Source organism: Passer montanus, unplaced genomic scaffold, assembly GCF_014805655.1.
Source record: "Passer montanus isolate IOZ18808 unplaced genomic scaffold, ASM1480565v1 scaffold10, whole genome shotgun sequence".
Classification (NCBI taxonomy): Eukaryota; Metazoa; Chordata; class Aves; order Passeriformes; family Passeridae; genus Passer; species Passer montanus.
In genome coordinates, this window is record NW_024356505.1 from 26,662,621 (window position 1) to 26,679,533 (window position 16,913).

Here is a 16,913-nt window from a genome sequence, read left to right on the forward strand (position 1 = left end):
AAAAAATCCTTCAAAGTTTCTTGGAATATACTTAAAGAAGTTGTAAAAGAGTCACAGGCATTCTTTGAAATGAAAAAGTAAAGTAACTCACAAAACAAATTGTTTCAATTTATTGATTCAGCTCTAATAGTCACTCGTATTCACTTAATGTTACCAGATGGAGCAATAATTTGACACAAGAGAATAATACTCTGTTCTTAGATTCACACAGTACATTTTTTTTTGTCTAATATTCTCCTGTCCTCATGTGCTGGACTCTTCAGTTGGTGTCAGTGGGAGTCACACATAAAACGAGCACAGTGCTGGAGTCCAGAGGTCAAACTTTCAGCTCCACTACAGCTGGTTTTCGTAGTGCAGCCCTTTGAGGTTTCACATTGTGAAAAAGGGATCTCTGGAGAGTTTTGAGTTGGTATAGCAGCTTATGCCAACTCATTCCATTTCTTTTGCTAAGGAGATAGTCAGGACATTGTTTAGCTCAACTGCTGGAACAATTCTCTGAGACCTCAGGCAGGGAAATAGCTGTCTCTGTTCCTCTGCATTATAATGAAGTCCGTATTTGTTTCTTGCTGGGCAGAGTCAGGAAATTGTAAAGGTGGCTTACATATACTTCTCTCTCCTCGCAATCCAGCTTCAAGAACGATATGGAAGCACCAGATAATCTAATCAGGGTCTTCTGTGAAAATCAGGAAGCAATAATTTATATTAAATATGTATATTGGATGAATTCCATGTGACTATATAATTACTTCAAAGCTTCATTTCTAAATCAAAACCATTAATAAGTCTCATAAGGGTCTGAGTGTGACTAGGATCTATAAATGAATATATAGTGTTGAACCCTTAGCTGATACAAATTGGTATAGTTCCAGCTCACTGACTGACTATCAGGCCCATATTTATTTTACATTCACATAATAGGAAAAAAAAATAGTTTGGAGAAAATTCATTCCATATTGAGTTACCATAATCATATTTCATACTAGAATGTTTCAATTGTATGTCCTGTAGACCACTGAAAATAAGTGTATAAATAATGAAGATGCTGATGCACTTTTATAATAATGTGACTTCGCTGTGTGATTATGTTGACAATATTCTGATCTCAAATGAAGCTGATGAGACTATGCCCTTTTGTCAGTTATGTATTAAATTCTTCTTATATAGAATATAAACTTCAAGAATATAAAATCAGAAAGGTAGTAGCAGCAGGTGGACCTTATGTGGCAAGACCAAAATGGGTCCAGTGATGGGGAAGACTATTTGCTTTAAGTGCTTTCACTTTTTACTGGCCAGTCAAATATTCAGCCTTGTTGAATTCATATGTATGTGTTCTGCTGTATTTCATTTCATAAGCATTTTTCTATATTATGTTGATTGAAGGATGTGTACCTTGCCCTTTTATTTGGTACAGTATACGTTTGAGGATACAAAATGAACACAAGATGTTGCCATTTTTGCTGGAGATTTGTTGTTCTTATTAGGAGTATCAAAAAGTGCTACCAACTTTTAATATAATACAGAAAAAAATGCAATTTAAAGCAATTTTTTAATTAAAACTCCCACCATAGGTAACTCATAAAGCTAAAGTCTTCCATTGATTAATAGCACAAGAACAGCATAGGCAATGGGCAATACTACCCCCCACTAATGTATATTAACCTTGACCTTTAGGTGCTTCCCCACAGCAATGAAAGGCTGGTTCTATACCCCTACCCAATCAATCCTTTGTTCCTCAACTGAGACAGCTAATAACGGTGTCAAATGTGGTGGAGGTTTGGTAATTAGAACACCTGTTCATGATGAACGGGACAAGAGACCAGCTTGTCATTTGACACAAGTCCTCAAGCAACCACGATTTGGCAAAAATAAGTAAATTAATTACTCCACTTCCCTGTTTGTATTTTATCAAAAAATCTAGAGCAGAAGAGGACATGAGTCCCATACAAGTGGTTTGAAATTTCAGGTTTACTGGAGAACATGGATTTTCAATAGGATCTCTACCAGAACACATAGCAATTAATATCAATAACTTCTAAAATATTTCATCATTTAAGTTTTTGCTGCAGAGCTGATGTTGTGTCCCACTTCAATAGCACATAGGAAAAAATACAGTGGTCAAATGCCTCCTTAGTTTACAGACTGACATCCTCAGAATATGTTTTTATAAGAATTTTACTATACGGACAGAGTTTTAATGCTGATCAATATTGATGACAAATCCTTGTTAATAATTAGGCTCAGTAAAAATAAAATTGCAAAGTATGTTGCAGTTTAATATCTCATGTGCTTATTCTAATGTCTTATGTTACTATGCATACATAGCTCTGAGGTCATCCTTGATAAATATGTCAGAATTTGTTTCTGTGGTCTGCTTCTGGAAAAAAAGAGAATTATATTCAGCTGGGTATTTGCATCCGTCTTTCTATCATATTTTTTTAATCCAGAGCAATAACTTGCTTTATTGAAAGCAGTTATTTGGGCAGCAGAATGCCATCTAAAGAATCCCTGAAGCTCTCTGGTTTTGCTGTGTCCAGGCACCGGGCAGTGTGGGTGCAGTCACTCCAGTAACGGATGTGATGCACGAATGGAACAATTGCACACGAACAAAGAAACAGCAGCGTCATCTGTTGGGCAGGAACATAAGTGATTCTGTGCCACACATCTAATCCTGGAACAAATGGCTTACCTCAGCCTCTGCCTATTTTTTCTCATTTAAATTATAATAAATTATTGTCGCTTTTCATGTATTTAGGATTAGATAATCATGTTAAATATAAATATGATATGAGAAGTAGCACACAGAAATAAGCTCTCACGTATACCAGTTAGTCAGACATGAATTTGACCAGCTCTTTCCTTCAGCATTGTCGTAGCACAAATGCCATTTCTAATAGCTGCCTTCATAAATCTGGCAATGTCTGAATTGTGGGCACCTAATGGATTTGCCACTAAAGGAAAACATATGCTCTGAAATTTAGAACTTCATGCTAGACATGAAAACTAATTTTTAACCTCAATAATATTTGTCCTCAATTGCTTATTTTAACATCAAAATTTATAGCATTCAGTTAGAATTTGATCTGGGGAAAGAAGGAAAAGGATGGTTTTTCTTCATCTGTACCAAGGGCTGCAGAAAGTTGTGGTACATAACAGACTTATGACAGAATATTTCTCCTGGGGTTTATAATAAGTGTCAGGTGACAAAATTCTGTTTTGTATCTGGATTCAAGATAGTAAAGTATCATCCCAAAATTTACAAAGTCAGCAAGCTTGATGTTATTTAATTTTCTAATTCTTAATTGAATGAGAGAACCTTTTTGAATTTGCAAAGGTTATATCCATATAGGCAGTTCCAGGCATTAGTGCAGTATCTGAATGTATGGTTTCTCAAATGTATCAAGATTATCAAGATTTGAGAGCAGTTTGGGATAGGAGGAGAGGTTGGGAACTCATAGGTTATGGACAGTGCCCAGTGAGAAGAAAGTGAGTTGTTCCCTTGACTTTAGTGGGTGTTATATCTATTATTCCAAACTGAAATTCATACACTGATCTAATGACTCAAAATACATCCTCAGTCTGTTTCACTTGTTGTGAGCCAGAGACAGCGTCTCACCTTTTTCAACTGAGATTTTTGGTACACAATACATTTTTTTTTATTGTTTATAAGACAAGTATGGCTGTTAAAGAATAAATTTGAAGAACATCCAGGTTTTTTTACATTCCAAATATTGTTATTAGGAAGTAGGGATTACTTCCATTAGGTAATAATATCACTAGGTAGTAATCTTCTCTATTAGAAAATGGGAAACTTAGTAATAGCTTTTCTATTTCAAGACTGTAAATTGAACCTAATTCACATAAATATTAAAGTGTCAATATTATGTAAGATAATACATTTGCATGAATATATGTGTTAATTTATGAGAACAGGAACACAAATTTAATAGCATTAAAAGGTGATGATCCACTGCAGGTTTTGTCTTTTTTTGTGGTTTTAGTTCTTTATGTCATAAGTTCGTTTTTCTGAAGGAGGAAATCAACAATAGAATGCTGACTGTATTGTGTAGCTGTAATATGTTTTAATACTGACCCCTAGCGACAGAATTCTATTTTTGAGCTAATGTGCTGCAAGGCAAAGGGATGTTTTTGAGTTTTTTGGGTTGTGCTGTTACTTTTTTACATTAGCATTCACATCTATGTCCTGTAAAATACAGTTATGTCAGGCCACAAACAGATTCCTCTTTTTCTTTTCTCTTACTCTGTATCCATATTGTGGGAGGAACTATATTTAAAAAAAAAAAAAACAACAGTCATTTTACCCACTAACTAAGAGCTCACAAGCTTTCCCCTGCAAGTTACATCTTGACTTCCATTGAAAACTGCAAAATGTTTGATGACAAATTTCTCCCTTGGCAGAAAAGCTGATTTAAGTCCTGTGCCTGGATGTCACTCAGAAACGGGTTCCCATTAAGACTTTAACATCAAATGAGTGATACACAACCCACGTACATGGGTCTGTGCTTTGCTGGCAGTCAAAAACCTTTCACACAGCCAGCTGTTGTATTTTTGTCTTAGATTGGGAAGGTGTGGCTGCACGGCAAAGTCCTTCTGTAGGCTCAGACATGGTAACTGTTTTCTTCCCTGCAGACTTTCACCCAAAAAAAAAAAAAATTGTTACACATTCTCCTGGATGGTTTATTTTTTTTGTTGTTGTTTTTTTAGCTTTAGGGTTATATTCAAGACAAAGACCAAAATAGAATGTTTATCTCTATCTAACACAGATCTCATGTCACTACATCATAAAGTGCATGGAAATCTAAGTAGGTCTAAAATAGTTTCAGAGTGCAGAACACTTGTGATCTGGAATGATGATAACTACACAGAAATTTTACTCCTTGTAGATACTGAAGAATCTTTTCGCCCGTTTGTACAACCCTACTTTCAAAGCCTTGCAGTATGATCACTGTTTATCTTAGCTGTGGACAGCTGGAATTTCACTTAGAGCATGTTTGTTGTCACCTGTAACTTCCCAGGATGGATTTCTGTGGATCAGGTGAAAACTTTTTCTTCCTGGATGGAGACTTCTAAGCCTGGGAGAAAAAACTTTATTTTGTGTAGTGGCACAAGTACCATGATTACTCTTGAGTGTGTATTCTTGCAATGTCATTCAGTGATATGCACTGAGATAAATTATGCTTTTTATTAATTAAAAGTGGCAAGGGTTATTCTACATATGGTGCTTTTGCATGCACATTTTTTTGTAGTAGATTTCTAAATTAAATTATTTAAGTATATATTTTAACTTACTTATAGTAAGTGAACTTCTTTATTTGTTTATTTAAAGTGTGAAGTTGTTTATTTGAACAAAGGAAATTTTTCTGTAAGGAAATTTCAGGGTTATGACTGACCGTGCAAGCTTAATTCTGCTCTGCTGTGAATTTAACCTGTGCACTGACTATGGCATGTTGGCCACTCAGACTGTCATCCGCTAAAAATAGGGTTTCACAAGTAACTTTAACATTTTGACATACACTCTTAGTAATTTTATCGTAACATAGTCAGATACATGTACTTTCTTAGAGATGTAATTTAAAGAGACAAAGCTAAAATTAATTAAAATTAATTTCTGCACCCTAAATCATGGTAAGAGCTTGAGCTTGTAGCATGGCAAAACAGACAGCTGCCCTTTGAGATATATTCACAGTTGTCCAGAAAAGAGTTATCCAGAAGTGAAAGCTGAAGTTCACAATTCAAAGTATACTGTGTGTAGAGACTGACTTGGCACAGCTCTTTTATCCTTCCTCAGCTGGTGCTTCCAAAGAAGAACCACGGGATCTTTCAGGAGCAAAAAGGGTTTCTATTGTTGAATTTTAAGCCTTCCACATAGTAGTGAAAATATCAGAAATTCTTTACAAAGGTTGCAAATACTACTGTAACTGAAAGTCTCAGGCATCATGAACAGATAGTTCATTACCAATGCTCCTGTAATATTTTAAATTAGCTGTACTACAGTTTTAGACCTGAGATCTGTGTGACTTTGTCAGATGAGTACAATGATAGACATTAGAAGATCTCTGTGAATTGCTAAATGACAGTCAGGTATTACAGTCTCTGCTAACCCAGACAGTTTAAGCTTTTATTATATCCAGACTGTGAGGTTTATTGAGTTTTGGTGTTGTTACAGTTTTAACAAGATACTTGTCATTAGAAAATAGGAATAGAGCCTTCGGTTCGTGAAATGAAAAATTAGCATGGTTTGTTGATATCATGAATATTTTTATTGGAGCACAAAGGGCTCCCAGACTGTAGATCAGAGTCTCTTGTGCAAGATTCCCTTACTCAGAATAAACATTCTGACATTAATCTCTCTTGTCTAGTGAAGAAAACAGAAGTAATATTAGTCTTTAAATAAAATACATGTGACTATTTACAACAGTCAATTGCTTTTGAAAATAATTAAATCACAAATTGAAATTTTTGATAAGTGCAGAAGATATTTATTGGATGTGATTATTCTGATGGCATAACAAGGCTAATGAAGAATATGAATACATTTAAGGAATAAAAAAGGAAGCTATTTCTTGATGCTTTTTAAAACTTCTGGTTATGATATTCTTTCTCAGACAGAAATTGCATAAGAGAGCTGGATCAAAAATGCCTTGTGTGAAAAAGAAGTCATACGATTTAACACAGATAGGGTTGATTTTAAAAAATGTGTGTAATTAGATGCATAATTCTTATGCATAATTTACATGCAATTATGTATGAAAATGAGCTATGCACAGGCATAAATGGCTAGCTAAGCACCTCACACACAATCACAGTAATTTTGCACAGAAATTAAACATGCAGTTGCAAACACATTTGAAAAAAAATAAAGTCCAGTGAGGAGGAAAAATTTGAATTTTTTCTGAGCAGAAATTGTGTTAAATCCTCTGTCAGGAGAGGGGGAGTAAACAGCATAGAAGTGAATAAAAATATAATTGATTATAAAAATAGTTTATATTCAGTCATAGTAGAAGAAACAAAACCAAACTTTACCAATACTTTACAATTTTTATGAAGTGTCAATCTCACTAGTGTAAATTTAGTACAATTCTGAGTAAACAGTGGTGTCAAGCTGTACAGCTCTTCTCTCTCTCCCCTCCCCCGGAGGTTGTTTAAGTTGAGGGTTTTGAGGGTAATCTCAGTGTTTTCTGGCAGCTCTTTGAACACTTTTACTTGCTTTCTCCCTTAGGCTAGACTTTCTCTTCAGGAAGAAAAGCTAGCTGGACCATTCCTGATGCTCTAAGTAAATAATCTGTTCTTTTTCTTGCTGTGGCTAGAAGGTTTGGTCACAGAGCAGAGCTTTTATGGTCCTGTGATGCCAACTAAAAGGTGGTTCTTGCTGCAGAGTGCTTATAGTACTGAAAGTAAAATGAGGTATAAAAACCCCAAAGGATTTTCATCAATTTTTTACTGCTGATTGTTTTCACAGCATACTCCCAATATCTGAGCTTTCCTATCGCACCCCAGACAACTACAGCAACAAAATGCTCACTTCAGTGACATTCATACACATCTCCAAAATGTCTGTTAAAAAACGTTTGTATTGTGAAATTTTTGGTAATGATTTTGTCAACTTTTAATTTATTAAATTGACAGTTGTTGTCAACTTTTAATTTATTTTTGCAGTAAAAGCAATAAAGAAAATGTTTGTTTATCCTCAGTCTCTCAGCATTTATTCTTTGAGGCTTGTGTTAACTTTTAGAGAATATTCAAGAAAATCTCTTAAGACTACGATGTGTATTTAAAATGAATAAATTAAATATTTATTATATAACCTTTTCATATTTGTGTCCCCAATGACACCTGAAAAAATATTTTGGCTATTCATGAATACAGTAATTTGAATCCAATTGTAATCAGAATTTTACTGTTTCACTAAAGAGCATGCTTAGGCTCCTTTGGGTACCTAAACTGTGTATACCCTGATTAAGGTAAATACCTAACCTTGTTAGGTTAGGCATTCCAAAGCTCATAATATGTGTTTATAATTAATAACATTTCAATTATTTTAACTTTAATTTAAACTCTGCAGTTCCTACAGCTGTCTTGTCTTTTTTTTCTTCCTGTTTGTAGTTCAGATATGCAGCTTCCACTTTTGAGGAAAAAATGGTGATGTGGCAGATGCAACATCCTTTTTTTTTCTTTTTTTTGTTGTTGTATTCGTTACTTTCCCTAACCTCTTTTCTCCTTGTTTAGGAAAGTATGTACTTTGAATATATACAAAACATGGAGGAAAAATCTTGTGATTTTTCCACATCAAAAAGTATATACTTCTTTTCAGCTAAACTCAGGCTCAGTTCTTCCTTGAAGATATAGCTCTGTAGTGAAGCACTGATAATTGCACAGTCTCAGTAGGATGTGTCTGAAGGAGTGTGTTCTGGAGAACACACTGGAGATCAGTCTAGTGCTGATCTGCATTAAGCAAAGACAGAGCTGGTAAAAACATTCTCTGGCTTTTCTTGGCTCGTAATAAGAAAATTACACAATGCATGTCTTTGTCCAAGATAAAGAGAACAAGGACCTCCATACTTAGTGTTGTGGCATTTCAGCACCTTAAACTTAGCCATGTTCATTCTCTCAGCTCCCTTCTGAGGTCAGGTTCTGTGGCCCAGGGTGACAGTGCTATTTCTGTGTTCTCCAGAGGCCTGTGGAGTAGGAATGAGCTGAACTATGGATTCCCCATTCCTCTCTGTTACACAGTACTGGCCTCAGATGTTCATGCCCTCTTAAAAATATTCTCAAAGGTATTGGTTACCTTCAACTCTTGTTACCAGCCATTGTCACTTCGAACAAATTCTTTTTGCCTTGTGCTCAGATGTGCTACTTGATTAAACCATGTGCATGAAACTGGGATTCAAAACGAGTCTGCGCAGAAGGAGAACGCAGGATAGAAATAAATATGTATGATCTTCTAAATCAGTGGTTCTCAACCTTTTTGAAGTTGAGTGGCACTTGAGAAAATTGGCTGTGCTCTGTACCTTGCTGAGGTCAGCTCTGAGCTCATGAGGAGCCGTCACCTTGCTCTTTTGTTAAGTGCTTGTGTACTTGCTGGTTTTATGGAAATTATAGTAAATCTGCTTATGATGTGAGCTATGTCATTCAGTGCTGTGTATCATTCTGTAGCCAGTCTGTTAGGGACTATATGTTTACTAGGAACTCCTGTGGGAGAATATGTGTATTCTTGAGTGTACTATAGGAATAGTAAGTCCTGTACTTACTGCAGAAATATTGGATGTACTACACCTGTGAGATGCAGTGCTGCATTTTATAAGTAGTGAATCTGTCTCATAAATCCTGGAATTTCTGTATCCATTGTAAAGAAGCAACAGCTTGATTTTGGTTTTGTTTTTTTTTCCTTCCTGGGTAAAGTGTGTGTGTGTGCACTGCATGGTGCAGTAAATCTGATAGCTCATGGACACACCTCACTGTGTGCAGCTGTGTGTGTGTAGTGGGTTTCACCCAAGCTGTGCCAGCAGGTACCTCATGGCATTGTTACACGTGCTGTTAATGTGATGTTTTCCAGCAAGCCTGTGATACATGTGGTGTACAGCTCATTCTTACATGTGCAATCAGTGTGTCCAGAATTTCCTCATATACAGCAGCCTGGGTAGAGCTACAACAGTCCTAAAGCTGAAAATTTGGATAAAATTTTCATGGTCAAGATAAGACAGTATTAACCAAAGAAATATAGTGGCCTTACCTAAGTAAAAACCCCAAAACAACCAAGGGAAAAAAAGCCACCCAACAAATAAAACATTTTCAGCTCTTGATCTGGTCAAGTTGGAAAGGGGAAGGAGGACCCAAAGGGAGATCCAGCTGCTTGAAGGAAGAGAGAGGGGTGCAGTATGGGACATCTGAAAACATGGGATTTACTTCTGAATAGAAACCAAAATGCTTGCATTAAAGCTGCTGGTGCTCCAGGAGGGTTAATTAGGCAACACCAAACTGACCCGTATCTCAATGCTGCACCTTCAGTCCCTGGATTGCTGCTTTTTTCCTGGTTTTCTAAACAAGTAACTGTTGTCTTCCTGCCAGATATTGTTAGATCCTTGCTCCAGCACTGCTTGTGAGCTGCCACTGCTTTGCACCTGAGGCAGAGATGAGAGTAACAAACCCCATTAGGTTTTGCTCGTTCATTCCAGGTATGCTCAGGAGCAGCTGCATCCCCCTCTCTGACCACGTGGAGATACTTGCACTAAGATGAGTTCACAGTAAGACCTAGATCATGTTGCCCATGTGTTGGGATTATTTTCATAATTATTATTATTAGTGGCACAGGTTGGCATGTATTCTACTTTCTGTCCCGTTTGCATAAATCTCTGACTGTCAGCATTCCTCATGGGTTTTTTGTTTTTATCAATGCCAACAGTCTTTTTTATGTGATACTTCTAATCTTGGTTTATTTTGTATCCATGAAAGTTATCCAAATATTAGCCAAAATTTGGTAAGGTACTATTAAAGTAAAGGATTTTCACATACAGATGTCTTTTATGACTGTGTTCACAGAAATTCTGCAGAACTATAAAAAGTGTAAACCATTTTTTGAAGATTTTTTTAATGGTTTTGATGTCGACAACATGTACTAATAGAGGGTATAAAAACCAGTTGCAGTGAACATTCGACTTGCCATCTGTGCATTCCTATTGCTAACAATATTGCCAACTTTTGTTTAACAAACAGATTAGCCTTAAGTAAAATTATACATCCTCTAATAGTACAGCTCCTTACACCTTCTGCTGTCTTGTGCTCAAAGTTGCTATTTCATTAATAATGCTTCTTCAGCTATTTTTTCCCTTGACTGTTCTCTAACCTAAATCTATGAGGTTCTCCTTAGAAAAAAATCCCAACCATCTTCCCCAATATTATTTGAAATAACATTAACATATACTGAAATAGCAATAAAATACTAGATTATTTTGCACATCTATCTTAGGACTTGTCCACAGGAGCATTTATTTGTTCCAGCACTGCTGAGGGGCAGCCCCCTCAGCCATGGATGCAATATCATCTGGTAACAGAGGGAATATGTAAACTGGATCTGCTGTTGATAGACTAGATGATCTTGATACTCTGTTCACTATAATGCTCATTAGTAGTGCTAGAATGATTATGGGAAGAGGTGCTAAGAGGAGCATTTGCAGGAACTAAAGATACAGAAATTCTACACCTTTGAAAAGATGCAGGATTTAATTGAACTTGTTCAATACCTCAGAAAGAATCCATGTCCCTGTAAGTTAAAGAATCCAGAAGTTTGTGACTTGGTTTATCTGTGGTTGTGCCTCTTGAACTTCTCACTGTAAGTCATATCGAAATCACACAAACACACACATATATATACAGATGCCTACATATGTATATTTGTAAACCTTGAACTGTAATACTAGTTTAATTGGTAAAAACAGCATGGTAAGAAGAAAAAATGGTCCTAAAATAACAAATATTCTTTCTCCTTTTTCATTTTGCCAGTGTTGTGGCTGAGGCTGAAGGAATTGTGCCATTAATGAAAACCTTGAATGCCCAGAGAGATGGAGCCGTTTCCAATGCCATTGCAGTGCTCACAAATCTGTCCCTGCAGGAGCCATCCCGTGTCAGTATCCAGAGCCACGGCATCATGAGTGCCCTTGTGGGGCCGCTGCGCTCAACCAACAGCCAGGTGCAGAGCAGAGCAGCCTTTGCTGTGGCTGCCTTTGCCTGTGATGCTGATGCTCGAGCTGAGGTAAAACTGAGGTTGTGTTTATTGATGATGTTTCTAGATCTGAGGTGGGAGTTATATTAACCAGGAATCTCTTGTGTCTGACCTAGAAGTCCTGAGCTTTCTATTTAGTTACTTATTTTTGTGATACTTGTTCTGCTAAATATAGCTCAGTTTTTTAGGAGATTTTGGAAAGGGTTTTCTTTAACTTGAATTTTTCATGACTGTGTTTGCTTGCACCAAATTAATGCTTTGCAGCTTTTCAGTGATTTCAGTGAGCTTTAACCAGGGCTACATCTTGATCTGTATATTTTGGAGCATTAAACATCAAGGTTTCTTTCAGCTGCAACTGTCGGCTCAACTTTGAAGATGGGAAGTTCAGTCCCCTTTACTCTCCTTCAGTGTTCTGTTGCCCATTTTCAAGGCCTGAACAGCAATGTCTGACCTTGATTAATGAGATACTGGATGCGCATGGAGTAAATGTATTTCAGACAAAACTCAAAATATAATTAATCCTTTGATCAGTGACATCCAGCAAGTTGAACTCTTTGCTGTTTATGAATTGGTCATAGTATTTTCTTCTCATAAATAAGAATGATGCTATGTGCATTCATAAATCATAAGCTAGGGTTTTCTCATGGGTCAAGACTATTAATTAGGACATGAATAAGGGGCATAGATAATTAATCTACCTCTTTCAGTGTCCTTAAAATGTCTTTCTCTTCGAAAATCCAAATGAGCAATATTTCCTCCAGCATGTATAGGAAAGATACTGTAGCACACAAGAGAATAGGATGTTAATAAGATTGTCATACATACAATACAAATTCAAATGTATTGTGATGTAAATTAGTTGCTAGGAGGCACCAGAACACAGAAAAAGCTGTGTGAGTCTCTGTGGCACTCTTGGGTTGCATAGTCTCTTTAGGTTCCACACTGCAGCCTAATAACTGAAAAGCAGGGCAGAGCCAGAAGGGACGCCTGCCTTGTACCACTTAAAAGCTCCAGCCTCTGCAGACTTCACAGAACACAGAATCCCCATAAATTACCTATTTTCAGCCCAATTTAGCTTTTCTACAAAGCTTGAATGTTTTGGGAGGTGAATTTCACAGGCTGTTCTTGCTGGAATAGATGAAATATGTAAGTGGCAATGTTTTCACTTTTTTAATAGTTAAGAAATGTAGGCGGGCTGGGACCACTCGTTGAATTGCTGCATTCTAAGAATGAAGAAGTCAGAAGAAATGCCTGTTGGGCTGTTATGGTCTGTGCAAGTGATGGACTAACTGCTGTTGAACTGTGCAGGCTAGGGTGAGTAGAAATAATATCAAAAGTCAAAAGAAAATGTTTGATGAGAGAATTCAATTTAAGTCAATCTTTGTATATTTATAGCAGAATAACAAAGCTTTCTGATAAGCTGAAACTACTTTAGCACCACAGATGTTAGAGATGAAATGGTATTGATTTTAAGGAACAGAATCTTCTGACAAAATATAAGCCTGTTGAGAGAACTGTCTAGAATTATAAAACATTTATTGTTTCTGTGACTGAATTAGGCTTTATATTGAAGATAACTTATATCAGTCAATATTAAGGACTACAGTGCCCCATACATTTGAAAGTGAAATAAAGGTTTCAGACTAAGTTTAATATACAGTAAATTGTACTTACTACACACAGGCTAGATTTTATTTAAAAGCTCTGGTTAACTGCAGCTGTGCTGAAGTGTCATGGAAACGTGGTTCAGTTTTATCCTTTCTTAGGAAGTCCCAGGTCCATATATTAATATCTGAATTACAAAAGCTGGTTTAGGTTATAAGAATTATGACACAGGACTCCTCAGACAAGGTGACTCTTTAGTTACTGTTAAATTAAAATATTTGTAATTGCCCTGCTCCCTCTGCTGGGCGCTTCTCTGATGACTGCACAGACACTTTAAGTCCATCTAGGAGGGAATTTCAGAGACTCTCAGAAATTCAGATCAGGAGGAGACCCCAAAGGTGATATCGATCTATCCTAGTGTAAGACTGAATAAGGTACACTGAAATATTTTGGCTTGGGTAAATATGGGTAAATACTGATCCAGCTGAGGTTTGACAACTTTCTGAGTTAACCTGTTTCCGTGCTGGAATACCCTTACATTTGGAAGGGGTTTCTCAGTTTTAAATATCCCTTAAAACAAATCATGTTATCCTGCATCTAGTGAGATTGAATAACCACTTTTTATAGCAATTTGAGTTTAACTCACTGAATTTTCTAATTTTTCATGTCCCTCTTGTTTCTTTTTCATGACAAAGTAAAAATGTTAGACAAGTTTTGTTTGTATAATTGCATCATACATCTCTGAATTTCTCTAATTTTTTATGCCATTTTGAAGTACCATCTCCCAGCCTGGATGAGGTACTTCAGGTGAGGTCATACCACCATCAAATACAGCTCAGTAATTATTTTCTCTATCCTGCATATGTCACTGCTCTTATTTAATCCCCTTTTTTGACAGTATCCAAGCAGGACTCCAATTTTTGTGTCCTTCAAGTTTGACAGCACATTATTGATAATAATACATTAAGCATAGTTTTTCAACTAGTCAGGCACTAGTTCATGTTATTTTCATGTAGATCATATTTCCCTGACCTGCTCATGAGTATCCAAGTAAGAATAAGTGAAAAGACTTGTAAAAGTCAAAACATATCTCAAATTCAGCTCATATCTCACATCTACTTCTTCTGCCTATATGTTGAGTCAATTACCCTATTGCAGCAAGGATTAGATTGACTTTTCATGATTGATTCTTGACAAATACGTCATGGCTATTTCTCATCTCTTCTTGCTTGCCTACTGATGGTTTAATAATTTAATATGGTGTTCTTTGGACACTGAAATTTGGCTGAATGATCTCTATTATACTTTCCTTGTTCATAGTTTTTTCAAAACTAGATAGTATCTTTGCCCTTCTCCACTCCCCAGCCATCTAGCCTAGAATTTTCCAATACAATTATAAAGAGTTCCAATGTTGCTTTTGCAAATTCATAGAGTATATGAGGTAAGTGTCCTCAGGGACTGCTAGCCATGTCTCCTCAAACTTATCCTAGACATTTTAAGACTATTGTTTCTATCTCCTTGTTAATATTACTGCCAGGCATCTGCTTGAAACCTTCCTATGAAAACTGAAGCAAAAAAGGTATCAGACTCTTCAGTCTTTTTGTGCCATCTGTTATGAGCTTTCTTCCCACACTGAGTAATAGACGTGCATTCATTTTCCTCTCTTGTAGCATGTGAAACATTTATTTTTGTTTCAGTCCCTGAATAGTTGTGTCTCACTTTGCCTGTTCATCTTTCAGGTTTGTCCCTTACTTTTTCTATTTTGTTAGAAGTGGCATTCATTTCTGTTTCATTCCTGGCTTTTTTTTTTTTTTTTTGCTTTTCAACTCTTCATGGAATTTTTGGTGTAGCTGTTTTATTTATCTGGTTTTGGGTTATCTTCCGTATGAGGATAATTGTGCCTGTAATGTAATTTGATTTAGACCCTGCTGTACACATTTTACCTGCCTTTCTTTTTTCATTTTCCCCTTTAAAATTGTTCCCTGTGTTACTTACGGATTATCTGCAATATGCTGTAGATATACAGCCTGAACTGCTCTTCCACTATCTTCTCCCACTTCTCTCTTCTGTAAGAAAAGGACGTTATTTGCCTTGCCTGAAACACTTCCTCTCTGAAATTCATCTGAATTCATCCCTTCAGAAGTCTACGTTGTAGATGTCCACAGCTGAGGCTCCCTGTGTAGTTCACAGAAATATATATATGTATATTGTGTATATATAAAATTGATTTCTTGGGACATGAAGAATATCTGTATGTGTGCATAGTCACACACAGATATTTGAATATGTACTCTTACACACACATGAGAATATACAATCCTTTTTTCCTGGTGTATTTTTTTTCATTCCTGAACAGTCTTAGAACTGCAGTATGCAATGTTTTCTTGATTCACTTTCCTTTATTTTCTTAGTGATTTTTCCCTAAGTTTTAAGTTTCTCAGGTCAAAACTTGTCAGTTTGTGGCTTTCAGCACCAGAAAAAGTTCCGGAAATTAATTCCTGTCCTCCCATGTCCCCAAGTTACTATTTGTTTCTATATCTATGCTGCAAAAATCCGCCATTCTGGTGGTGTTGACACAACTCCTTTTCCTTCCATGCTTGTTCGTGTTTAGCAAATATCTGCCAGTTGTGCTCCCCCAAACATAGTAACAGTGCTAGGCCAGAAGGATTCACACATTGCATAAAGCACAACTGAATCTGCAAATTGCCTTGCAGCTGAAAAGGAGTGAGAGGGGTTGCCTGGACTGTATCATATGGTCGGCTCTGATCATTATTCCTTTTGTATGTTTTTTCTCCCAAGTTCTCTACAGTGCTCTATAACATCCTTCTGGATAAAAGGTTGTGGAATCCTGTCTGCATTTCTGTAGGTAGCCTTTAACTACCTAAAAGAATTGCTTTTGCTTTTGAGCACTGCTTTTGCTTTTGAGCACTGGTTTCTTTCCCTAGAGAAGGAATTTTGTGCAGCACAGCCACTCCTTGCTGGCCCAGAGGGCACAGGATCAGCACTTGGAAGTGAATCTATCTTGGCCTTGGTAATGCTGAAAACTAATGCTGAGCTGTATAATAACATTTAATTAGTATCTAATGATTAATTAGCCTTTGTATTTTATTTATCAGTGCTTTAGACATCCTAGAAGAAATTAATCTGTCAACAAAGCATAAAAATAAGTTTAGTGAAGCTGCTCTGGAAAAGCTACTTGATAATAATCTTTCCCAAAAGTACAGCCGGATGGGATATTTATCATCAAGTAATATCATTACTAATGGATTCTATGATTGTGGTCAGGTAAGCTATTCTAAACAAATTACTCTATTTAGAAAGAGTAACATTTTCCTCTTAATTTAGAAAGAGTACTGTAGCAACAGCCAAATTCTGGCTACAGAAAGTACTTTGTTTTCTTGTTCTGAAGTTTCACAGCTGTTATACAGATCTCTTTTGATTATCTTTCTTAATGGATGAAATCATCTTCATGGTATTCTCTAGTTGTGATCTTCCCAGTCCTATCTGAGCTGTTCAGACCCTTCCACATCCTTTCTCAAGCTTCAGTTCTTCTGGTCTCTATCCCTGCACTATA

General features: G+C 36.4%; 1 protein-coding gene across 1 annotated transcript in view; it reads left to right on the forward strand.

Moving 5' to 3' along the window:
• Positions 1-16,913, forward strand: part of ARMC3 (armadillo repeat containing 3) — a 61,356-nt gene that overhangs the window by 31,857 nt on the left and 12,586 nt on the right. The window contains exons 12-14 of the mRNA XM_039709745.1: positions 11,515-11,764; positions 12,912-13,048; positions 16,456-16,624. Coding sequence (XP_039565679.1) covers positions 11,515-11,764; positions 12,912-13,048; positions 16,456-16,624 — 556 coding nt within the window. The remainder of the gene's footprint in view (positions 1-11,514; positions 11,765-12,911; positions 13,049-16,455; positions 16,625-16,913) is intronic.